Below are 26,335 nucleotides of genomic sequence, written 5' to 3' on the forward strand. Positions count from 1 at the left end.
GAATATATGACTTATAGCATATGGTCTAGGTATTTTACCGGCATTACAAAAAATTATACAAAAAACTACAACCACTGGAACATGATGTCTAATGATTTGCATTGGTATGTTCGGACGTCAAAAGATTTATGCAATGAACCTTTCTTCCATGTCCATTAGGTGAAAGCATCACGTGGCGTTGATGTAATTGGTCACTAGCACTTTAAAAATGAGCATTTGTATGAGGGACGCTGTGCTGTGAGCAAGGCTCTACGGAGCCGAAACGTCATGCGGCATACTCTGCTTCAATAAATAAATTTTGAGCACTGAATTGGTCCGTGTCCTAGAAGTCTTTGGCGGCAGGAGGGGAGATTGACTATATTCATAAATATATGGACTACTCCCACAGATGTCCACACACAGGTTTCATAATACTGCATTCACCACCACCCCATTTTTGGTTCGCATAGTTTAGAGAAAAGGAAATGCCTACTTCAGAGCAATAAGATTGAACAAAATCACATTGTTGGTCAAGCATGTTTAAATCATGGTTACTAACATTTTCATATGCTGCAATTCTACAACATTAAGTTGTTTCAAATAGCATTCACATGCTTTTAATGTCTAGAGAGAGGGGCTGTGGGAAAAGGAGTATGCCTGGGAACAGAATAATCAGGGAGCCTTGAAGAAAGAATTTCTTTGCGTGAGTTACATCAGCGACTTATTGATTTGAAATGGTACAACTGAAGAATTCATGCACTTATTTGATGGTGTTGGCAGGAATTTTTTCGGTCTAAAACTCACATGCTCAGCTAGCAAAACTTGTGTAAACTTTCTGGGTGTATTGATGTTATATACAGGATGAACAAATAAAAATTTCACGGTACATGAAAGATTCGGCTATAAATAGCATCCTACATGGGACTAACTTCCATCCAAAACTACTGATTAAGAGTATACCTTACGGAGAACTGTTAACCCCTTCCATTCTCATGACGGAACGGTTCAGTCGTGAGCATGAGCGCAAGTGTCGTCATGACGGAACTATTCCGTCATGAGCACACTTTAAACAAATCCCTCTTCGGTAAACAGCAGAGGGATTTCCCCCTTTTTTTGCTTTGGGAGGTGGGTAGGAGCTTTCCCAAAGCAAAGTTAGGGTTTCCACTGTAATGACACTTGTGCGCATCTGTCGTCATTACAATGAAAACGAAACAAACAGTTTCACAGTTTCAGTGCTTGTGGGGCTATCTCAGACCCCCAGAGCACCGAAAAACATGGTAGAGGTATCATTGGAAAGGAGAGAATCTCCCCATTCCAATGGTACCCTTTCCCTAGTGGATCCCTACTTGTGGATCGCCCCAGGAGGGCTAACCCCAAGCAGGGATCCACCCACTAGCCACCAGGGAGGAGGGGAGCGGCCCCTTGGGCAAGGACCTTTGCTTCCCCCCATTCATTTTTGCCACACAGCCTTTCTGCCCCACAGAAAGCACCCTAGGCGCCAGGGATTCTTTTTTATACGCCAGGGGTGGAGGCTGTCCAGCGTGGGCATGCCAATGCTCCCACCCAACCCCTCCATAGAAGGCATAATACTTTCATCCCCCCACAGGAGGCAGATGGGGCAATAGCCCCTGATGATTATTGAATGTAATTTAACCCAGACGAATTTGTAAAAGTCGTGGGAAACACATTCCAAACAAAACTAACTAGGTTAGAGTGGATTGCGCACCAAAAGTATCCTGAAAACTGTATTAAACCGGAGGAGCGCAATACACAGCCAAACCTGATGGCAGAAAGAAAACAATCTACCAATGGAGTCTATTTCCATGTGCACTATTAAGAAGACTTATCTGGAAAGAAAACCAACTTGCAAACTTCCGGACCCAGCACTAGATTTCAGGAGTATGCAAAGCATGTGCATCTCCTGCCACACATGCATATTATATGCAACCAAAAACTCAAAGTGAACATAAACGTTCACATAAAGAGATTACTTTAATTGCTAAAAGTCACACATCCTTATAGAGAACTACATTTCTTTCAACACTACCTTTAAATAAAGATTGAATGGGCTTCTAGTACCCACAATTTTATGTTTATGATTGATGCCTATGTATTGATTTATCAATGATGTGGAAATCAATGCACCCAGTTAACATGCTTCTTACCCAACGCAATAGATGTCAGGTGGATCTGGATCACAGGTGAGCCAGGGCTCCAACCCACTGTCTGGAGACTGACCATTCACATTCCACGTTCCTGCAAAAAACCTGCAGCAAAAAGAAAAGCAGAATATTGACAGATTCAATTGTATTTAAGAGCAATCTTAATTTGGTTAGCTGTATCCATTTTCTGTTTCCTTCCAAAAAATCTTTCTTGCACCATACACACCATAGCAAAAAATAGAACTTGTACGGTTTAGTGGGATTAATTAGGGTGAGAGAAAGGGGGGATATAAAAGCAATACATGGGAACCAAATTAAGACCAAAATAGGAAAGGGTTAGGGGAACTAACATTTGAGCTTGAGGTTGGAAATATCGTACAGGATGTATGTTTTTTAAACTGATAATAAAGAAAAGTAATGTACATCTGTTAACACTATCATATGTTCAGTAACACTACCTGTTCAATACTCTATTTGACTGGGGATTGCTCACCTTATGAATATCCTCAGGAGCCACACAGGATTTCGAAAATCAAAAAGAGGTGCTCCTGTGTGGCTCTGCGCATCATTCCACTTCAGAAATGTTGATCTGAGGCCCATATACGCACCACCAAGCTTGTCTGCACCTTTAGATGCTGCACCCATCAGCGAACTGGAATGACTAGAGTGTTAATTCCTAAATGTGTACCTTTCTAGTTGGAAAAAGGAGACCTTTCCTCAGAATGGGGAGGTGGAAGGGAGGGGATTAATCTACGGTTACATACAGCATCGACCAGAAGTAATATTATTGAAGGAAAGCAACTTTTAATTCTGATAAATGCTGCTAAATACAGATTCCTCACCTTGTGAATTGATACCAAAGCAGTACTTGCCAAGGGGGTGGGTCTCTACAATGGCTCAGATCATACAAATTCCTTGCAGGAACCAACATGCAACATTTTAAAAATGTTGCCTTCCTGTTCTTAATTTTTGTAAACATGTGCAGTATGCATCTGCACGTAGCATCAACCTCATTGTAAGGTGGACTGCCAGCCCCCTGCTTTAAAAATCCTGCGCAGCAAAATGAACAAGTTACTTACTTTCGGTAACGCATTATCTGGTAGAGACTATCTAGCTGCAGATTCCTTACCTTTAAATTCCCTAGGCCTCAGGCTTGATTCGGAAACATTTGCAGAGCATACCCCTTGCGCGAGACGTCAGGTGGCTTCATTCGGCTCCGCGTGACAGCATCCGTTATGACGTTGCGCTACCTATATAGGCGCCACCCAGGTTTTCGGCTGTCATGTCCAAAACTAGGCCCCTGAAAAGGGGAGTAACCCTAGCACTACAACATTAGACTGCAAAGCAGGGAGGCGTGGGTTGGGCGGTAAGGAATCTGCAGCTAGATATAGACTCTACCAGATAATGCGTTACCGAAAGTAAGTAACTTGTTCATCCGGTAGAGACTTCCAACTGCAGATTTCTTAATTTAAAAAAAAAAAAAACATTTTTTTAATTAAATAGTAAGCAGAAGATCTGCATACATCTTAACAAGTGACAGGATAGTACAGTGACAGTCTCATAGCGAGCGACAATACGTGTAACTACCATAATCATATCCATGTCCCTGCACCAATCCTTGTGAACCGGAACCGGTGCTTGTACTGCCCCCCATTTCTGGGCTATTCTCTAAAAATATTCCACTTACCCCACACCCCTACCCCACTTCTTGGGGCATCCTCTATGGATATACGTAGCTTTTTCTGCTACCATAATCATATCCATGTCCCTGCACCAATCCTTGTGAACCGGTGCTTGTACTGCCCCCCATTTCTGGGCTATATTCCGTTTAGCTACTATCATTCCTATCGGTGCCCAGTTTTGGTCAGCGTGATTTAAGTCCGTTGGTTCCCATATATTCAAAAGACCACATTTGGGTTCACGTGGGACTGGGCTGGCGCAGACCTCCGTGACAGTGTTCATTACGGCTGTACAGTATAGTATAGTGGGCAGTCCCACAAGATATGGTAGAAGATGCCTATGTTGTTGCATTGACGCATGCAGCACTGGTCCGTGACATTTCCTATTTTGGATAACGTCATTCTCGTGAAGTATATCCTATGTAGTGTCTTGAGTTGTATCAGGCGTAGTCTGGAGGACACCGCCACCACCTTGGGCGATGATTAACTTCTGAATCAATGACCTTTAAATATGACTCCGGGACACGGTACGGTGTGTTCTGCAGGGCATATAGAAAACTGGGTAATGCTATCATTTTAAAAAGAGCCGCTCTGCCCAGTAGGGTGAGCGGTAGTGCTCTCCAGTGTGTAATATAACGTCTCAGCCTCTGTAGTGGTTCTTGGAGGTTCAGCGCCTGGAAGTCATCCGGGTCAGACGTAACATGAATCCCTAAGTATTTAAAGCTATCTGTTACTACCCTAACTGGGCAATTCTTTGGTAACTTGGGATAGGGCCCATACAGAATATACAGTACTGACTTTTCAAGTTGATTTTATATCCGAGATCTCCTCATATATTTCACATATATTTAGTTTTCCATGATTGGATAGCGTGGGGGAGGCTATATATAACAGAACATCGTCTGCATAGAGGGAGATCCGATCTTCCCATCCCTCTGTCCAGCGCAAGCCGCGGGATTCCTGACCATTGAATTAGATACCCAAGCCATACCATCCTAGTGGAGGGTTGTGGATCAATACCTTATACTAGGAATTCCTGAAGGACTGGACTGTCCAGGAAGTAGTGGTAGCCAAAAGGTGTTTAGGGATTCCTACTTTGCCGCCTGACCGATGTCAAGGATTGGGGACACCCGGAGCCAAGGCAATAGTGGCAGCTTTTCCACCGGAACTATTTTGAGCAGTCAGTGCTCTTTTTGGGTCCCGTCAGTGGAGCTGCTTCTCTTACTTAGAGGGATGTGAGGGAGCAAAGAAGGTGGGCAGCATGATGGATTGACCCAGATGTAATGGGGTCAACCTTTGGCAAGAATGGAGTACTGGTGTGAAACACCACTTTGTCTGGAAAAGACATCATGTAGGAAGGTGTGCAAGATAAGGCCTGCAACTCACTCGCCCTCTGGGCAGATGTAATCGCTACTAAAAAGGCTGTCTTGATGGTAAGCAGCTCAAAGTAAGCACACAGGGTAAGTGAGGACAAATTAAGGTCCCACTGCGGCATAACAAAGGGTGTAGGTGGAAACAAGTATGCCAGCCCTTTTAGAAACCTATTTACAATCGGAGACCTAAAGACAGAGGGTTGGTCTGGCAGCCACAAAAAAAGCAGACAGAGCAGAAAGATAACCCTTGAGAGTTCCCAAAGCAGAGCCCAGTTAGGCATGGGTTAGAATGAATAGAAGAACAGTGGAAAGAGAAGCCGAAAGAGGGTCAATAGACCTTTCTGTACAGTATAATACAAATTTCTGCCATTTGCAGGCTTATACAGTCTTAGTGGAGGGACACCTGGGCGCAAAAATAACATTACATACTTCAGGAGGAAGGTCAAAAGCCATCAGCGGCCACTGCTCATTCTCCACGTATGGAGGCGTTGAAATGACGGGTTCAGGTGGAGAACCATCCCCTGCTGCGGCGACAGAAGATCCTCCCAAAGGGGCAGCCTGATCAGAGGCCTGATGCTCATCTTCAGAAGCTCGAGATACCAGACTCTCCTCACCCAGTGCGGAGCCACAATGATAACTCGAGCCCGGTCGCTCCTGATCTTCTTCAGAAACCTGAGCAGGAGTGGTATGTGCGGAAAGACATACAGCAGGCCTGAACTCCACTCAAGACAAAAAGTTTTGCCGGAGATAGCCACCTTGGAAACTCCAGCACACAGTATTGTTGACACTCGCGTTCTCTTTGGAGGCGAATAAATCTAACCAAGGTTCTCCCCACTGATGAGACCTTGCACCACCTCCGACTAGAGAATCTATTCGTGACCCGCTAGTCATCGACGGTTCAGTTAGTCGGCCCGGGCGTTTAGAGAACCTGCCAGGTGCTGAACCACCAGGATTATGTTCTACTGTTCCAGCCATGTACAGTGACGCAGGGCCTCTCGGCAGAGGGTCCACAACCCCACCCCACCCTGCTTAATGCAGTACCACATGGCGGTGATGTTGTCCATAAACACCTGCACTATCTTCCCGTTGACAGAGGGAAGAAATGCTTTCAAAGCCAAACAAATCTTTTGAGCACCAACAGATTTATGATGAGGCCGGACTGCCAGAGACCACGGTCTCCTGATCTCCACCTCTCCAAGATTTCCACCCCATCCCAGGAGTTGAAGAAGGGAGAGGGGTCTGCTGTTGACCCAATCGGGGATCGTTAACCTCCACTGCAGATCTCTATCAGTTCCTTTCCAGATCTGGACCATGTCGGTGAGATTTCCTAAATGCTGTGCCCACTGGAACTTCAGGTTCCACTGCAAAGCCCTCATACGCCACCTGGCATGCTCACCGAAATCCAGAATAGAGGCTGAAACATCGGAATCATAACCTGAACATCCTGGAATCGCTTCTTGGGGGGGATAGGTTCTAAACTGCACTGTGTCCTGAACAGCTCCGATGAAACGGAGTGTCTGAGAAGGTGCCAGGTGTGACTCCCGCACATTTATAGAGAATGCAGGAGGTCCGCCGTAGTCTGAAGGTGGGGAAAAACAGCCTGGGGCAAGGACGCCTTCAACCAGTCGTCGAGGTAGGGGGAAGACTCAAACCCCTAACCTGCGCAGGTGGGGTACGACCACTGCCATCACATTGGTGAACACCCGAGGGGCACAGGTGAGGCCAAAGGGGAGCATGGTAAACTGAAAGTACTCGCAGCCAACCTTGAACCGCAGGTAACGCCTGTGGTCCGGTAGCATGGGGATGTGAAAGTACACATTCTGCAAATCCAATGCGACCATCTAGTCTTCTTGGTCTAGGGCAAACAAGACTTGAGCTAGAGTAAGAATATTGAACTTCTCCTTCTTGAGGAAAAGATTGACGGTCCAAAGATCTAAAATAGGCTGCAACCCTTTGTTCTTCTTCTGAATCAGAAAGTAGCAGGAATAATAGCCACTGCCTACTTCTGAAACCGGGATCCTTTCTCCCTTGGCCAAGAGAGCTGTAACTTCCTCCTGGAGTAATTTCAAATGACCCTCTGCCAGCCGTTCTGGATTCGGCAGAATGGGAGGTGGAAAGGAAAGGTAGAGAATAGCCCTCCTGAATGATCTGCAATACCCACTTGTCCGATGTTATGGACCTCCAGTGGGGGAGATGATGGATTCTCCCACCAACCGGAGTGCTGTGGTCCTGCAGGGTCAGACTAGGAGTGCTTGGAGGCTGTGGCTGCGGAGGGCAGGGTGGCCGACATATTCTGGCTTCCATTTCTAGGTCGGAATGAACCGCGCCCATGTACCCACATGGCTTGGGAAGCCTTTGCGGGACTGTGGCTGGGATAGGGCTGATGCGGCTGGAATCCCCTTCCATTGCCACAAAAGGAGAGAAAGGTAGACTGACCACGAGGAGTAGAAGAAAGGCCAGAGGATCTGGTAGTAGCTCGAGAGTCCTTAAACATCACAGACTAAATCTGCCTGTTCCCCAAAAAGACGGTGTAGGGAAAGTAGGATCTGCTTTCAAGGTCACCCTCAATTTTTGCTGGTGTCCTTTTGTTTTTCTGACTAGTCTGACTGGGATCCTGCTAGTCAGGACCCCAGTCACTGTTCTCTCTCCCCGTTAGACTTGGCAAATACTTTTAGTACCTTCCTAATTGGCTACTAGTGTATCCTTCTAAAACCCTAGTATGTGGTACTAAGGTACCCAAGGCATAGATACACCAGGGTTCTCCCACAAGCTGCAGCATAATTGTGCCACCCATTAGAGACCACTCAAACTGTGACTACAGTTCTGCCACTGCTGTCGATGTGAGATGGTGCTAGCACCACTCACAACAGATATTAATTTCCTTATATCGGAGGTTACTGCACTTAAAACCTATTAGTCACCCCTACGGCAGGGCTTTAAATCCGGAAGGCAGGGTGCTTGGTTATATGTGTGAGGGTGCCTGCATGAGCAGGACACCTCCTACAAATCTAGGAGTCGATTCTCCCAACTTTCTAAGTGTGATCAGCCATTTTAGACATATAGTGGACATCATGTAAATTACAAGATGACTAACTACATACTGGCAGCACCGAAACCGGTCATATTTGGTATCAAACATGTTGAAATACTACCTCAATACCAATTCCAGTGTTGGATATGGGATCCCATGTACTGAGGGGCTCCCCTAGGAAGCACGCCTGTATTCACAGTGCCAGCCTTTCAGGGTCTAACAGCAAGCTAGTGATGCTGCGGAGCACGGACACAAATCTGCTCTCCTGCTGCAAAGCCAGGCTTGAGCAGGGGAAGGTAGAACAATAGGTTTCCTGTCACAGGGAGGTGTAACCACTTCCATGACAGGACTTAATGTATTGGGCTGGGGTTGGGGCGCTTGCCAGCGCCACTAGACTCCTTTGAAGGGCACATTTGGTGCCCTCCTTACATACTATAGTTGAAACCATTTCAGGGAGCCATTGGCTACCGCTCTGGCAAGAAACTGGACAAAGGACATGGGACAATCCTCCCCTCTGTCCAGCCCCTCCTCTGGGAGGGATCCCCGAATTGTCCCAACCCTTTCCCTAAGTTACTTAAAGGCTTACCTTTGGATGGCTCTTCAGATTCGTCGTGGGACAACAGTCAGATCCGAAACCACTTCATTTTCAACCGTCTGGACACTGTGGACATTGTTGGACTTCGCTTTGGAAACCAAGACTGCATCTGGGAAGGACCCTGCTGGTCCTGGTATCGTCGTCCTGCCACTCTTCTGCGTCGTCTGTGCCTGTGCTCCATAAAAAATCTTCTTCAGGCCTGTGGACATCTAAAGGAATCTCCCTGGAGTCACTTCCCTGCATCTGCAGGTACTACAAACAAGCTGACAGGTCTGCTGCTCCTGACATCCCACGGACTCCGAAAAGCTCAGCGACACAGGTGATGTTTCTGCAACCCCCGCAAGGCCTGCACTGTCTTATTAGCAAGTTTGAAGTCAGTATCCCTCGTCGGAACCCCTGGAGCAGTACCCCTGTGCACCACGTTGACTTGCCGTTGCCAAGGCTGGTTGACTCTTCTTCAGAGATCTTCGGACTCCAAGAAGCTCCAGCCTCCAGCATTCTCTTGCTACCAAGATCTCCGTCAGCTAGCATTCTTGGTGGGCTGCTGGAGGTCCTCTTACGACTCCTGTGCCTTCGGCCTATGGGTCCTCTTGAGGGTCTTCTTTGGCTCGAGTGGGCTCCCCTGCTTGCTTGGGGCTTGCTCGGACTCGTCTGCACTTGGTGAGTCCCTGGGACCTTGCTGGTCCCAACACTACACCTTCTTCGCTTTCCAGGCCTGTTGGAGCAGACAAGGCTTGTTGGTGCTCCCGCCGGAAACCGACCCGCTGGCTCCTGACTTCTGACACCGCCAATTCTCCTGCATTTTCCATAATTGGTGGTCATTGGTCTTCCGTGCCCCCTGGTCATTCCCGAGTGGCATAGACTCGGACCCCTCTGCTTGTAGGTACTCCTCGTCAAGAATCCCTTGGATTCCACTGGTCTCCGTCACCGTCATCGACCAGCTGCATCTTCACTGAAGTCCTCCACTCTATCTACAGCAGTTTGCAATGTCCCTTCACACCTATGCACCCGGATTCCCTGGTGTAGGTATCCTGGTTCCTGGGGTATCCACGGGTGGGGTGACGCATGAGGCTGTGTTACCACTCTGCACACGGCCTCATTTAGATTCCTGGGTACATACCTTTGGTGGGACCATGGGTCCCCGGTTCTTCTAAGTCTTCTGGGTCCTGTTACGACTTCGGTCACGGTTTGCATTCCACTTTATTAGTATATTGTTTGGTCTCCCCCGGAAAACGCTGTATATGTGCTACTTACCTGTTCTTTTGTTTAAGTATTGATTGTATTGTGATTATAGCTCCGGGAAGGAGATATTGCAATGTGTTAGAAAGTGTTTATATTAAATACATATTTTTATAACTACACTGTGTGGTTCTTTTTCCCTAACCCTACATTATATGATTACTACTGGTGAAACAAGTTGCGTTACACTCCTTCTTGACTAAGCCTGAAGGCTGCTCCCCACAGCTTCCATTTAGAGAGCTTTCTTTGGTTGTCTAAGACCACTAAAATCACCATAAGGGTTGTCTGGATTAGTGCAGGGAGGGTGCTTCCCTTAAATAGGTGTGCACCATGAACTAAGCCAGCCTCCTACAGACGGGTTCCATCAAAACACATGTCCTTCAAATTTGCCTGGATATCACCTGAGAAGCCAGTTGTCCTAAGCCAGGTAAGGCACCTCAAGGCCACTGTTGTGGAAATTGATCAGCCAAAGGAATCAGTTGTATCGTGGCCATACCTTATGGTGAATTTTTCTTCCTCTCTTCCGTCCCTAACTGCTTGAGAGAGCACAGCTAGGGCCCCCTTCGGAACTTATGGCAGCACTTGCGCAACAGTCTCCCAAAGGGAGTGAGAAAACGGCCCATTAGGTATGCAGTATTCACTGACCACAATACCAGGCTGGCAGAAGAAACCATCTTCTTACCAAAAGAATTCAGCCTCTTGGATTCCCTATCCAGAGGGGCGGAAGGGAACATGCCCTGGTATGTGGAAGCCTGCACCACCAAACTTTCGGGGGTGGGGTGATGGCTGAGAAACTTTGGGTCGCCCGGAGCTGGGCGATCGCGGCGTGCAATTGTCCTTTTCACAGGAGCATCTGTGCTAGGTTTGGACCATGTGCCTAGAAGGATATCAGTTAGTGCTTCATTAAAGAGCAAAAGGGGTTTGAAGGTGGACGCCCCAGGTTGAAACACTTTGGAGATTAGTCCTGATCTGCAAAGAAGGCAGCTCTAGTACGAGAACCTCCACCATGGCATAGGATGCCCCCTTCTCGGTACCCACAATTGGCAGAGAGAGAATGCCAGTATCTGGAGAAGTGTCCAATCCACTGGCTTCCCCAAGTTCCCCATACCAGCCCAACTGTTCTGCAGAGTCATCCTGGTGTTCCACAGGGTCGATAGATCCCTTCCATTCATCTCCTGAGCCTAACAGATCCTCAAAGTGTTCATGCGACAACCAAACACCTGGGTTCAATCTACACCGGCATTAGTGTAGTGCGACGTCGTTCCGACTCTGTGTCGGGGATAAGGATGGGGCTTGCGCTGCAGGCACTGACTTTGGGTCCGACGCCATAGGTCGCGATGGCACGACTGGCGTCAACACGGTTTCGGGATCGGATCCTTGAAGCGCCATGGTGCTGTGGCCGGAGCAGAAAGTGTTGAACCCGATGGGGCCCCTTCTGACCCCACTGGGCCCAACGGCTCACCAGAGCGGTAAGCCCACTCAAATATGTGGTGCATGCCTCGTAAAATTCTTTAATATGGGCGTGGGTCGCTCCGGCTCCGGAAAAGGGAGGGCGGCACAAAGTCTACCCTGGCTCCGGCTCTGCAGGACTGTGCCTAGATAGTCTGTGCTCCTTACCTCTTTTGTCGACAGACGACAGCCGAGGTGAAGATGAAGTCCGCTTGGAAGACTTCTTCGGCCTCTTCCCCAAGTGTACCGAATACCTTGAGTGGGACGAGGAGGATGTTGGGCCCCGGGAGCGGTCTTGTGACCTCTTCTTCGATCGCGACTGGGACCTCCGCAGAGGCTCGCTGGACGGTGCATACTGCCGGCCTGCAAGGATCTTCATAGCCTGCTCCTGCAAGGCCTATGGATCCATAGCCCAACAGTCAGAGCAGTACTTTGAATCGTGGTCACACTCAAGACATCACAGACAGACTAGGTGGGGGTAGGTAACTGGCATCATGCAGTGGCAGGCATTGCACAGCTTGAACCCAGTCTTCCTCGAAGACATCCCTGAACACAAAGATAGAAAAAAGTCAGAATGTGTCAAAAAGCAAAGGAGGGGTAGGTCTTCCCGGATCGGCACTTAACTGACACGAAAAGAACCCACTTCTGCACACCTGCGTGGCGTCTATATAGGTACTGCAACGTGGAAAACCAACGCTACCGAGGCAGACGTCAAGTGGAGCTGAATGGAGCCAACCGATGATGCAAGAGGAATTATTGCTCAGCAAAAGTTTCCAGTTCCAGCCTGATGCCTGGGATATTCAAAGGTAAGGAATCCTCAGCTAGAAGTCTCCATCAGATAAATAAAATAAAGAATTATTTGGATGGGAATAGGATTCTTAGACTGTACGATCTCTAGTATACTCGACCGTTTGGGGGAGGGGGAGATGGGGAGGCACCAGAGTGTCACTGAAAGAAGGCACAGGTTCTAGGGCAGTTCATCAAATCTTTAAATATTTCACACAGCCCAACTCAAGGGGTTAGCTAAAACAGGTTTCTACAAACAAATATTTGTTCATTTAAAGGTTCACTGACTTTGAAGCTGCTGTTCCACGGACAAAGATCTGAGACATTAGATATCTCAGCACCTGGATCAAGCTAACATCACTAGGTGAAGCGCCTATCAAGAGACCAGAAAAGAGGTCCATCTGGCAGCATGTGTAGACAGAGGAGTCTGCCAATTTGATGTTAGAGTTGTCTACTAAGTAACAGAAGACTTCCTTCTAGGTGAAAGATAGTTACATTACCTGGGATGTTGACGTGAGTAAGTAAGAAGCTTACTGCAAAACTTGTTGCGCTGTAATAACAAACTCATCTTGAAGGTGGATAAACACTAGATCCAGATTGTAGGAAGCTGGCTCTATATAGCGTGTCAAAACAAGGTACACTGTGGAGGGGTTGTACGATGGTACAATGCAGGTAAATACTTCACATGCCTTTGCCACACCTTTTTTAACACACATGTTTTTACTGCAAATATACATTTTCAACGAATGGCAATACCACCTATTGTTTTTAGATTTAAAAACATTGTATTTACCTTAAATAAATCACTTTAAATGTGTGGTATTGGGATGCCTTGTAAATGCATATTTGCGGTAAAACTATGCGTGCATGAAAATGCGTGGTAAAGGCACGACGAGGTAAAAACCTTGTTGTAAAGGCTGTTTAATCCTGTGGAGGGAGTCCGGACACCCTAACTAGTTTACAGAGGTAAAAATTTTGAAATAAAATACCCACACAGAAGATAGCCTTTGTTTTGTTTGATTTATGATTAAAGCAGGCCAAATATGGATCATATGAAGTGGCAAACTTTAACCATAGAACTACTCTACTACAGATGAAGTATTAAACACAATGGCCCCTCTAGCTAGAGGTGTACGATATTAGCCCACATCCTACTACAACAGAACTACAATGCAAAATTTCAGGCAAGAATTTATTACAGGTATCCCCAATAGATAAATCTAACTCATATGCATGGACAGACATTGCACTAAGCAGCAAAACGTCAATTCAGTAAAAATTAAATCAAGTAAAGGGAAAAACTCTATTGCTCACCTATAACCGTGAATATCGACATATTCACTTTCTCTCTTTGCCATGACGTGTTTGATTAAACCCTCTCTCTGCCCAGACTGTGTGGTGGGTACAAAAAGCTTCTTCATTGTGCCTGTTGGCTGTTCTCTTTCTCTGGTTAACCTTGGGGGGGAAAAAGAATAGTGACCACAGATTGAAAAATTAAGGAAGGAGCAATGCTAGCAAGTTGTTATGAGTAGCTTTACTTACGGGCGCTGTACAGGTGGAGGTGGTGGTGGTGGCGGGGGTTCCCTGTGAAAGCCAATCTGCTGATTTTTTAAGTTTCTTTTAGTTTCCATGTTCATACTGCTAAAATGATCTTCAAACCCTACAAACCCTGCATGTGAAAAGACAAACCAATTGATTCAAGTGGGTTACAAAAGCTCATAAAGACCATGCATAACTGATAAATTTGTTGTGGGGTTAGGGCCCACAGCCACAATGAGAAATTGATAAATGTGACATCCCACTGACAATTTGGACATATGCACCCCAAAAATATATAGATTCTGGCCCCTATTAAACTGATGCTCTATGGTGGATGGATACTTGGTGTCAAGGCACAGAATTGCGGTAAATGTGACCTATACATTAAAATCCTGCTAATATAGTGATTAGAGGACACTGCCAATGGTAATCTGAAGGTATTAAAATGGATATTAAATTATCAAGAGGGCATTTTGATGAAAGTAATGCAAATTATAATCAGTTATATTCAGATATGGCTATTTTGCTGTTCAGTTTTTAAAAAATTGTATTCACTGTTCTAGTTTTCGCGTCCATCTCTCACATACCCACACACATCACACTGTTAGGCGCTGCATCCCATAACATAATACCCGCACCTCACTGATCATCCCGTACAACAAGGCAACACTACCCATATAGCCTCAAAGCAAAAACAATAACCTCATAACCACATAAACTACAGTCACAGCTTGTTATCCATTTGTGTAAGCCATTCAGCACCCACATAGTAGTAGTAAGCGCTGTACAAATGCCGCAATACAATCTTACGGTACAAAGGGGGGTGGTGATGGACGGAGCATCTGAATCAATCAAACACTCACACCCAGTCAAAAGATCTGGGTTTAATCCATCACCGTTCTTTAGCCCACTCTGCCACCCCAGTTCAGACATGGCTATATGCAAATCAGTCTGACCCTGTGCCTCATGGGAACAGTCCAGCCCGAACTGCCAAGCCATGTCTTCCCTGGACCGGAAACAAGCTTCCGAGGACCAGATTGCAATACAATCTTACAGCACTGGTGCCCACTTCAGAGCTCGTGGAACAGACACGGTTGTAGACAAGGAGATAACGGCTACAACATTTTCTAGCGACCAGCATTTTTAAGTTATTGAATACTTTGAAATTATCCGTTTTCTTGAGTTTGTGGTAGGTTATTGTACTGAATTGCCCCACAGTAGCACAGTGAGCAGTCTCTGAATGTAACCTTCTTGATGGTAGGAACAGCAGCAGGGGTACAGTGTCTTATCAAATATATCCATGTGCTAGGGGAGGGATGCTTCAGACATGTACTTGTTCTGTAAAAAATAAAATTTTAACTTGCCCCTTTTAGTGGCAAGCAGCGAGTTAAAAAATTATGGCAGCGTTATTATATCAGAGCTTTGAAAACAGTCTCACTGATCGTGCCAGGTGTCATATTATAACAGGGTGTGTATTCTAGCAAGGCTGTGATTTTCCCCACCTTTCCACAATTCTACATACAGGGCTGGAAGTATGCAGGACACATTGGTTCCAGGGTTGGATACGCTGGGTACACACACACTGGAAAAGGTTGGATAGTAAATTCTGACAAGGGGAAGAGTAAAAGGTTTTCCAAGGTTGGCTGGAATTAAATAGGGTGTAGGAAACTGGCAGTGAAAAGGTTTCTGTTGCAGGGGATTTGGCCTACTTGTTAAGTTGGCAAATAAGCTTGAAAACTAGTTGTCCTTGACAAGTTTTTGACTTGCGGTAATATTCCTACCACTTGGATGGTGCATTTTTACATGCATGAGCTGTGTGTACAAATCTCAAAGCAATGCAACTTGGTTGTAGGAAGGAAAATTCTTCCAGATGTTTCTTGGTACATGCAGAGCTATATGAATGCGATTCTGCACTTTTGTTCTCTTTGGGTAGCATGGTACTTTTATTCTGAACAACACTGATGCTCAATAAATATTCAATCGTAGTACAATAAATACAATCTGAAGAATAGAAATTGGACAAGCAAAATTACAGGATGTGAATAACCTCACCAGTACTCCCTACTCCTCACATGAATTTTGAGATACGGAGTTAGGGCAAAGATGAAGAGTATACAAAAATTAACAGTAATAGCAGTTCATCAGGGAAACCATTAACTTTCGGATATTTTTATACATGTGCGGGATCCTGAATAGTTGGTCAATAGAAGTAACTATGTATCCATGAGCTTGCAGTGCTTGCATAAAGGCAACTTTTTTCACCCTACTTTTTTAACTTTTAGAACACACACATTGCATTAACAAGAACTAGGAAAGTTAATCTGTCTAACAATTTAATATGAAAAACTGGTTTTGCTTGACCAGATGTGTGTGTGTGTGTGTGTGAATTGAAGAAATGTGAGAAAGTCAAAGGCTGGATGGATGAGTCAGTGTATCCATGTATGAGTGTGTAAGAGTAGTGGACCATAACTGAAGACGTAAGTGTCTTAAAGGGTAAATGAATGTGTACTTTAAAGGAGACAGGTTATGTAAACCGTACTGAGATTAATAATGTTATAAAATAGCAAAATATGACCAATACTGTACAAGTATTAAACTTGGATTTGACACCAGTCTACAAAGAATCCCTGTACCATATAATTATTCTAACCATCATGTTCGTGCAAATGAAACTCCGGTTGTGGGCAACCCGATGGCAATGTTACCATTATGCCAGGATTTAGACCCATATAGGAAGTGCAAACCTTATGCTAGGGAGACCTCATGGGAAGAACGGCCACAGCAAGTTAATACTTACAACCATTATACTATGTAGTGTGTGTTTAGATTTAGATCATAACTCAATAAACCTAGGTGCATGTTTATAATAACTCCTTTATTAAGTAATCCATACTACATATTACACTCCAATTATTAAAGGTTATCATTCTGGTAGTAGCTATATGTATAAATGATCAAAAGCACTGTATAAAATAAAGATAATTTATGAGAATTGTATTTAGGCTAGAAAGCAATGTATTGTAGTATACATTAGTTTTTGTGCAAACAATGAAATCATAAAGAAGTAATATTGCAAAGACTGTGCATATTTGTAAGACACTATTGCCCTGTCTTTCGTGAAGAGGAAAATGCATTTTACTGCTGAAGGTGGATGTTATGGGATAAATTAAAATTTAAAAAAAATAGGAAGTGATTTTAGAGGTAGCATATTGTGCAAAGGCAAGTATCAGTGCGTTATGTTATGAAGAATAGTATTTATGTAGATACTGGTCACATTTACACTCTCCAAGAGAGGAGAGCGCTATTGTCTTAAGAAAAGATATATAGTACCAGTGGGGAAAACCCCTCCACTCAGAATTTACAAAACTGCAATACCTATCTTTTTAAAAATCTTTTTTGTGTTCAATCCTTTTTCTTAATTTTAATTCGAGTAAATAATAAGAATATTGCTAAATAAATGCAAAAGAGTAATGAAATATCTAATATAACACATCTTTCACTATTAACTACTAGCAATGGTCACCCTTTTATTGGTGTGATAGAATTAGTCTAAAAGTAGTGTTCTAAATGAAGTTATATTCCGTTGCATCGGCCTTGTACCATAAAAATGTAGAACAATAGTTACTTACCTGTAATCTGTGGTTCTCCGGTATTGGTGTCTTTCATAGATTCACTTGCCTGAATCATTCCCCGTCGTCGGAGTGGGAGTCCCACGGTACATAAAAAAGCAATAAAATGCCATAATAATATAGAAAACCTTGGTAATAACCAACGTAGGAGTAAAGTAGCCCAAGCTACAGGAGAAAAAACTTCCACACTCATGACTATCCTAGTCATTTTGTACAGCCCAAACTGCAGCCAATCAGGTGTCAACACCCACCAGTCAGGTGTCAGCACCCACCAGAAGGTTCTCCTCAGAGGCTCAGGCTCTCAGATTTTCTCGCACAGGAGTGATGGTAAGCAAACTAGCCTATCAGCCTCTGCGGGGAGGTGGGTGGGTTGCATGTGAATCTATGAAAGACACCAATACTGGAGAACCACAGATTACAGGTAAGTAATGTGAGAAGGTGGCCTGATATGCAGTGCTCACTATTCTAGTGAACACTATGTATCAGTCCAGCAACCCTTATTGATGATTGGTTGTAAGTCAACCTTATAGACCAGCTATCCTAGTAGCGTGGATACGAGCAGTCTAAGGCTAAAGACTCGAGAGGGCGTGTTAAGCCAGCTGTTATACCACACATATACCCCTTGAACACCAAGTGAAAGGACACCACACAAGTGTTATGAAAATAAACAGTGTATTTATTCAAATCACAACAGCCCTGTACTCTTTATGAGGACAGGGTACTAAGCACAAACCAAAACTCTTACAAAAATACTTAAGTTAGCACAGTATATACAAATGCCCGAGGGGCACGGAAAACCATATACTTGAAAAGTGGAATGCGAAATTACTAGCAGGTAAGTACAGTACTAATAGGCTTTGGAATCGCTAGGACTTGACTATAGAATCGTTAGATTACTTCTAGGAGACCCAGGGGACTCTGGTGCAGAGTGTGCACTCTCACGCGTGATGCGGGACAAAGTCTATGGTAGCTAGTAAAGACAAAGTTAGTGTTCTCGGGCGAACCCGACCTGGTAGGAGGAAAACGAAAGTGGATTCTGACCCTTGGATAGTGAGGCTATGCTGGGGCACCGAAATGCCGAAGATACCTAGCCCAGGGGCTGCAGCTGCATAGGACTCAAAGGACGTCGGGAATCCTCGTAGACGGACCAGGAGCCTGGAAGAAAGAAGTTGCTGGCAGGCGACCAGTGAAGAAAGTTCGATGGATCCAAGCCTGGATCGAAGGAAGATGACACCTGAAAGCAGAGGGGACCAAGTTCGTGACTACTAGCCAGTAGTCAGGTGGCACCAGGAGGGAACCGGATGGTAGTCACCTCGACTAGGTGAGTGGGTGACGCTGTGCTCGCAGATCTCACGGACCAGGAGGCGTTGTCGGCGACCAGGATGGAGGAGCGAGCTGTCCCACGATGGATGAAGCTGTCGGCGTCGCTGGACCCAGGATTGGGCAACAAAGCCTTGGCAAATTCAAGCCCACGCGGTGGACTCAAAATGGCGTCTGGAGTGGACCAGGAGGGTCCGGGGTGCCTCTCTTGAAGAAGGAAGCAAGGGCCAGTCTGGAGCAACCAGACCAGCAGCAGTGATGTCGTCGGGCGTCGTGTAGAAGGCCACAAGCCAGCCGGCTAGTAGCCACACAGCGCGGTGAGCACGCAAAAGCAGAAGGGCCCCACGCAGATCGTGGAGATGCTGGAGGGATGATCTTCGGTGCTGGAGCTGCTCAGGGTTGGGGCTTCTCGGACCCCAAAGCACTCACCAGTGGAGCACACGGTGGGCTTGTTGCAAAGAAGTCATGCAGTCTTGGCGATCGTCGGTCCCTCGAGGTCTCGTCGCACTCACAGTTCTCAGCTTTGCTGTAGAGGTGAGTAGAGGTCAGAGGTGCCAGGGAAGCCGGGTCTCGTCGAGCTGGGTCGTCGGATTCGTGAAGAAGGACTTGCAGCAGACCGCAGTGTTCTTAGGATGGTGCCCGCTTGATGCAGGGTGACTACTCCTTAGCCACAAGGGAGAATCTTGAAGAAGAAATCTTGATGTCCTTTCGCAGAAAGTCGTGTCTTGATTCCAAAGATGATCTAATTTGAACAGGGGGCCCGCTCCCATCTTTATACTAAAAAAGGGGGCTGACCCGGTGACTAGGTCCTGCCTATGGGTGGGACTAGGAGGGGGGTGGTTACACCCCTCTCCCATGCCGGACTTCCCCAGGCCAGGGGCTGGTGTGCCCCTGAAACTGGTTCAGACTGGCCTATGCGTAGTGAGCACCGGGGTGCCACTCAGCAGTCACCTTCCTGAAAAGCCCTGCCTACCCAGGATACACAAAACCATGTCTGGGACTGTGCTAGCACCGCCCCTGACAGGAAACCCTTTGTCCAGGCTCCCCTCGCTGGAAGGACTCCCAGCTGCAGGGGGTCAGACTCGTGTCTGTGGTGGCAGCATCCATTTTGTGGAGCTGAGGCTTCAGTTAACTTTAACCGGGGTTCACAGTTACATACATGTCGTGTCCCTCTAGAAGGGTGGAATGCTAACCCCGTCGCCAGAATTGGCGAGGGGTTAGTATTCCAATTCGTATGACACCTTACTCGACATGTTTTGATAAAGCAATACCAAAGATAGCATTTAACCGCGAGGATTATAATGCACTTAAGAGTATATGGTATGCGATATCATGGAACAGCTATTAGGACTTGGTTCCGCAAGCTGCAGACATGCTCAGCTCATGCCAGAGCACCATCTCACACGATTCCAAGCACTCTGCCTTCAGGATTGTCAAGGCCTGCCATAGGAGTGACTGATAGGAATCTGTGTGTCCATTTTAGGGTTAGATATAGGTATACTATATCTACAGCAAAGGGTGATTACACGACTTTGCCCCAGCTGTCATGCAGCCAGTTGTGTCAAATTTAGGAGGCCAGCCAGGGGTGGCATAATACATGCTGCAGCCCCTGGCAGCCCTGGGTACACCCATGCCCTGAGTTACAGGGTCTGATAGGGTGGCCCAGTACCAATTGGAAATGCACCTAGGGTACATGGAATCCATTTTACAGAGAGAGCAGTAGGCCTGGGGTCCTGATTGGCAGGGCCCCAGGTCGACTATGTCAAAAACCAGCTAAAACACAGGGCAAAAAGTTGGGGGCAACCATAGTCAGGATGTACCTTCCTACAAGTAACTATTGTTGTTCTCCAGTATTGGGATGTCTTTCATAGATTCACATGCCTGAATCAGAGTAGATAGCAGTACTTATCCGTGCTTGGAAGACGCTAATTGTAGCATAAGTATATGATTATGCTACAATATATCCCATGACCATATAATATAAATATATCACATTCCTAAAAACATGAAAGAAGCCAGTAGCATGAGCATGTACATAATAATAAGCATGAAAAAGCGTCTGTAAAGCAGTAAGAGGAGGAGGGAATCCGAGGCTCACCTTATCTGAAAAGATTACGCAGAACTGCTTGACCCACTGAAGCCTCAGTCTCGCTAGCTGCGTCCAAACAATAGTGTTTGGTGAAAGTGTGCCTGCTGGCCCAGGTTGCCGCTCTGCAGATGTGCTGAAGAGGTACTCCAGCGAAAAGAGCAGTCGAGGAAGACATGGCTCTCGTTGAATGAGACCTTGGTGTTGCCTGCAAAGGTCGTCCTGCTTGTGTATGACAAAAGTCAATAGTTGCAGAGATCCATCTTGCTATTGTTTGTTTAGACACTGCATGACCTTGACGAATTGTTCCCTAGGCAACGAACAATTGATCTGATTTCTGCATTGCAAAAGTCCTTTGTAAGTAAAACTTCAAACACCTCTTGATGTCTAGTGTATGCAATGCCCTTTCTGCAGGGGATTGCGGGTTAAGAAAGAATGTTTTTAACCACATGCGCGCTGCTTTGATTTTCCTTCTATGCTGACTTTTTAAAAAACCCATTGTTCATGACGAGCTGGGCTCGTCATCAGTGTTTGAGGAGGCTACACCATGACGAGCCCAGCTCGTCATCAGCCTCGAAGGGGTTAAGACGACTGGCTCATTCAGGTGAAAGTCCAAAGGCCCCTTAGGCATGAATTTTGGATTTGTGAGGAGCACTACTGAATCCGACATGAACTGCAGAAAAGGTGGCTGGACCGTGAAAGCTTGAACATCACTGACTCTTCTAGATGAAGTTAAAGCCAACAAAAGTGACACCTTCCATGTTAGAAATTTCAAATCCACTCTGTGAATTGGTTCAAAAGGATGGCGCATGAGTAGCGCTAACACTACATTCAGATGCCACAATGGCGGTGTACGACAAACAGGAGGGAACTTTCTCAAAAGTCCCTTGAAGAACTGTTGTATTATTCTGGAAGAATAGAGTGAAGTGGACCCATCCTGGCGGTACCTTAAAATGGCTGCTAGGAAAACCTTTAGAGTCGCGTGCGATAATCCCGACCTTGCCAGATGTAGGAAAAACGGTAATATCTGCTCTGGCTTGGCTAGAAAAGGATGAATTCCAGCTGAGTGACACCAGACACAGAATCTCTTCCATTTAAGTCTGTATGATTTAATTGTAGCAGGTGCTCTAGCTTTGGCTAGCACCTCCTTGCAATCTGGAGGCAAATTTAGGTGGGCGAATTCAAGGTACTCAGGCGCCAAGGTGCTAATTTCAGAGATGTCGGGTCTGGGTGGTAAATCTGACCATCCTGGATAGAGAGGAGGTCCGGAATCGGTCGAAACTGTATAGGTTCGCACTCTGATAGGAGAAGGAGCTTGGTGAACCAGTATTGGCAAGGCCATCTGGGGGCAATCAGGATTAGGCGACACGGTTCTTTCTTCATCTTCCGAAGAACCCTGGGAACCAAAGGTATCGGAGGAAACGCGTAAGCATATATTTGATACCAGTTGATCAAAAACGCATTCCCCTGAGAGTCTTTGTGGGGATGCCAGCTTGCAAAAGAACCAGCATTTGCTGTTCTCCTTGGTCGCAAAAAGGTCTAGATCTGGATGACCCCACTGCTGAAAGATCCGATCCACTGTGGGTTGGTGAAGTTCCCATTCGTGGCTGGACACCTTTGTCCTGCTGAGAGGGTCCGCAAGAACGTTTGCCGTTCCCGGTACATGGACCGCCAGTAGATTGATTTTGTGTCGTATTGCACATGCCCAAATTTCTTGGGCTTCCTGAGACAGAAGAGTCGATCTTGTTCCTCCCTGTTTGTTCAAATAGTGCATGCTTGTAGTATTGTCTGTGCACACCAATATTGTGGCTCCTTGAACGATTGCGCGAAAGGACTTGAGGGCTAGGAAGATGGCTCTCAGCTCCAACAGATTGCAGTGCCAGAGTTTCTGTTGAGGACTCCATTTCCCGCTGATTGTTAACTCCTGAAGATGAGCTCCCCAACCTTCAAGGGATGCATCCGTGGTGATTGTAAGGTTTGGTGCGTCTTGGAGGAAGGTGCAACCCTGTTGCAAATTCTTTCTCTGAATCCAACAGAGAAGATTTTCTCGGATACGAGGGGTGATCCGAATGAGGTCCTCGCATGAGCAGGAGATCTGCAGCCATTGCAGGCTGAGCTCTTCTTGAAGAGGTCTCATCCTGAGACGGCAATTCGGTATCAAAGGAATGCAAGAAGAGACCATCCCCAGAAAAGATTTGAATTGTCGGGCTGAAACTGACTTTTTGAAAGTAAACTTCAAGCCATGTCCTGTATCTTGTCTTGTCTCTCGTCTGACACGAAAGCTTGGACTAATTGTGTGTCCAGGGTTGCTCCCAAGAAAGCTTGTCTTTGGGATGGCTCCAGTTGTGATTTGTTGTAATTGACGGAGAGACCTAGTGATTGGAAAGGGCACAGACACCGCTGAATATGGTTGTTTGCGTAAGAATTCGCCTTGATATGGCAGTCATTTAAGTATGGAAATATTTGTATTCCCTCCAGCCGGAGGTGTGCTGCTACTGGAGCCAGGACCTTCGTGAACACCCTGGGTGCCGAGCATAGTCCTAAGGGAAGGACCTTGAACTGATAATCCCTGCCAGCCACTCTGAATCGCAGGAATTTCCGGTGCCGAGGCAAAATGAGGAGGTGGAAATATGCATCTTGGAGATCTAAGGTGGCCATGTATTCTCCGTCCAAAAGAAGATGCAGTATTTCTTGAAGTGACCGCATCCGGAACGTCAACTTTTTCAGGTACTTTTTCAGGTACTTGTTTAGAACACGGAGATCCAGAATTGGACGCCATTCTCCATTCTTCTTCTTTATGAGAAAGAATCTGGAGTAGAAACCTGCTCCTCTTTGAGCTGGAGGAACCTTTTCTATTGCTCCGTTCTTTAACATCATATTGATCTGGGAAAACAACTCCTTGAGATGAGCTGGAGGTGGGCCCTTTGGGGTAACGTTTGGAGGGAAATGTTCGAATTCGAGGGCATGGCCCCTGGCCACATTGTCCAGGACCCACTTGTCCGATGGCCTTGGTAACGTTGATTCCCTTGCCTGTGGGAGGACTGCTGACTATAACCTCCTCTATTAGAGGACGATCCACGTCCTCTCGCACCTTGAAAGGGCGGCTTTCGAAAATTATAAGGTGTCCAGGAATCTAGCTGTTTCCGTGTCCTTCTTGATTGTTTGCAGGGCTTCTTCAATATGTGGGCCAAACAAAAACTCAGTCGTAAGGTATGTCTAATACCTTTGCTTGGACCTCCTGGCGGAACGAAGTCGCTCTTAGCCAGCCTTGTCTGCGTAAAACAGCAGCTCCTGCCAATTGTCAATTGTCTAAATCTAGTTGAGGCAAAATCAACTGCAGAGTCGATCATCTCCACCAAGATCCTTTCACCTTCCTGCAGGATTTTCAAAGCCTCATATTTGGAGGGCTCTGGAAGCATGTTGATATATGGCGAGATGTCAGACCACATTTGCCGGTCATATCTGCCCAGTATGGCCAATGAGTTAGCAGACCGGACTATGGTTGCTGCCGTTGTTGACACACGCTTACCAATTGCATCCAGATGCCTGCCGTCTCTATCCGGTGGGGCTGCGATTGGAGAGAAAGGGTTTCTGGACCGCTTCTGTGCAGCTTGTATGATTACTGAATCTAGGTATCTATTTAACTTGTCTCCTTGGCTGATCCTTGAAATCATAAAGGAAGCATTCTTGTTGAGTAGCTTCCATGTTGATATGAAAGCATTTTGTAGCTCTCTCCATGAGAAGATGAAACCCTCCTACGTCAACCGGAGGTGAATCAGCAGTAGCCGGAGGTGAAGGAGAAGGTGTCTGAACTTGATAATCATCCCACTCCGACATTATGGAACCTTCATCAACTTCCCCTTCTTCTCTCTCTTCTTCCTCAGAAGAATGTGGCTCTTCAGGCTGATCGGATACTACAGGTGGGGGAGACTTCGGAGGTCTAAAATCTGATAATGCTGTTTGCACCACAGGTGTGGGAGGCAAAGAATCCACTGACTCCGAAGGTGGAAAACACTTGTAATAATCGTTGAGCATATGCTGAAGATTTGTTAGCAATGCTACTGGCATCTGAGCTGAGGGAACAGTTGTGACAGGAGATGTCACAGGCTCAGGCGAATGATGGTCGTCTTGGTCGTCCTCCTGGTATTTGATGTTCAATTCAGAAGGACTTGTAGCCGTACCAAACCTTTCATCCATATCAGATTCCTCCTCACTGTCATCAGAGTCCAGTAACTTGTCAGTGACTTGAAGTGGTACCTTTTGAGGTGATCGGCGTAGAGGAGACAAAGGTTCTAGGCCAGAACCACGTCTCTGGAGCAAAGATGGCTTTGGCGTGGACGCAAAAGCCGTAGACTGTGACCAAACCTGCATGGTGGTACATGTGGACAGTTGCGGGGTCGACGGAGGCCCCATCGACAGGCTCGTCGACGGAGGTTTGGCTCCAGATGATGAAGAAGTCATCGTCGACGATTGAGTTATCTTCTCCGACGAGAAAGATTTTGCCGCCGGCGGTGTCGGATTCGTCAACAAGCTCGTCGACGATGGGATGATCAACGACGGTGATGGAGCAGCCGTCGACAGTGGCGTCGACGAAGCTATCGTCAACGGGATCTTCTTCAGCTTGGCCATCGACGAGGCGCTGACTATGGCAGATGAAGATTCCTTCGTCGACGACATAGGTCTACCAGTAACAGACCATCGTCGACGGGGAAGACGCTGTCGACATTAACATTTCAGGCTTAGGTGAAGTAAAAGTTACTGTAGACTTAAACGTTGCATCGACGGGGATCTTCGTTGGCGACGGAGTCGACGACGGAGGCGGTTTCTGAGGTAAAGTCTTCTCAGAAGTCGTCTTTTGAGGTAACTTTTTGGTTGCTCTTCTCGGGGACATAGATGGCCCAAGTTGGCCTTAGCAGGGGGAGTAGCCTTAAAAGTAGAAGGCCTCTCAGACCCCTTAGAAGATTGTTGCCTCTTTACAATCTTAGCCCCAGGAAAAGATAACACCTCCTCAGCAGCTCTCTTTCTAGATGGTGTTGCAGATCCAGAGGCAATACTGCCTACCTCAGAAACAGAATAGTCTTGATCTTTCAGCTTTTGTAGCCACGAAAGCAGGCGACCTTCTCTGTCCCTGAGAATCTTCTGAGGGAAGGTCCTACAAATCTTGCAGTCCTTCACCTGATGGTCAGGGGATAGGCAATAAATGCACTTCTTGTGGGGATCTTCCTTAAAAAGCCGGAGCTTACCACAAGAGTCACAAGGCCTGAACAAAGATTTCGTGGAAGTAGACATCCTCAAAGCAAAATTCCAGAAGGAAAATAGAGAAGTACTGAGCAAAGCTCAGGGAGACTCCCTTCACACGACATGCAGTAGAAAATCTGAGAGCCTGAGCCTCTGAGGAGAACCTTCTGGTGGGTGCTGACGCCTGATTGGCTGCAGTTTGGGCTGTACAAAATTACTAGGATAGTCAT

General features: G+C 46.3%; 1 protein-coding gene and 1 pseudogene across 2 annotated transcripts in view; both read right to left on the reverse strand.

Annotated features, from left to right (window-relative positions):
- OCRL (OCRL inositol polyphosphate-5-phosphatase) overlaps positions 1-26,335 on the reverse strand; it is a 611,352-nt gene that overhangs the window by 425,922 nt on the left and 159,095 nt on the right. For both annotated transcript variants that reach the window (XM_086918813.1, XM_086918814.1), the window contains exons 7-9: positions 13,836-13,962; positions 13,608-13,748; positions 2,145-2,246 (exon numbers count right to left, since the gene is read on the reverse strand). In XM_086918813.1, the coding sequence (XP_086774939.1) occupies positions 2,145-2,246; positions 13,608-13,748; positions 13,836-13,962 (370 nt within the window). The remainder of the gene's footprint in view (positions 1-2,144; positions 2,247-13,607; positions 13,749-13,835; positions 13,963-26,335) is intronic.
- LOC147718817 (uncharacterized) lies at positions 14,240-23,646 on the reverse strand (annotated as a pseudogene).

The sequence above is a fragment of the Lissotriton vulgaris genome, chromosome 4_1, assembly GCF_964263255.1.
Source record: "Lissotriton vulgaris chromosome 4_1, aLisVul1.2, whole genome shotgun sequence".
NCBI lineage: Eukaryota > Metazoa > Chordata > Amphibia > Caudata > Salamandridae > Lissotriton > Lissotriton vulgaris.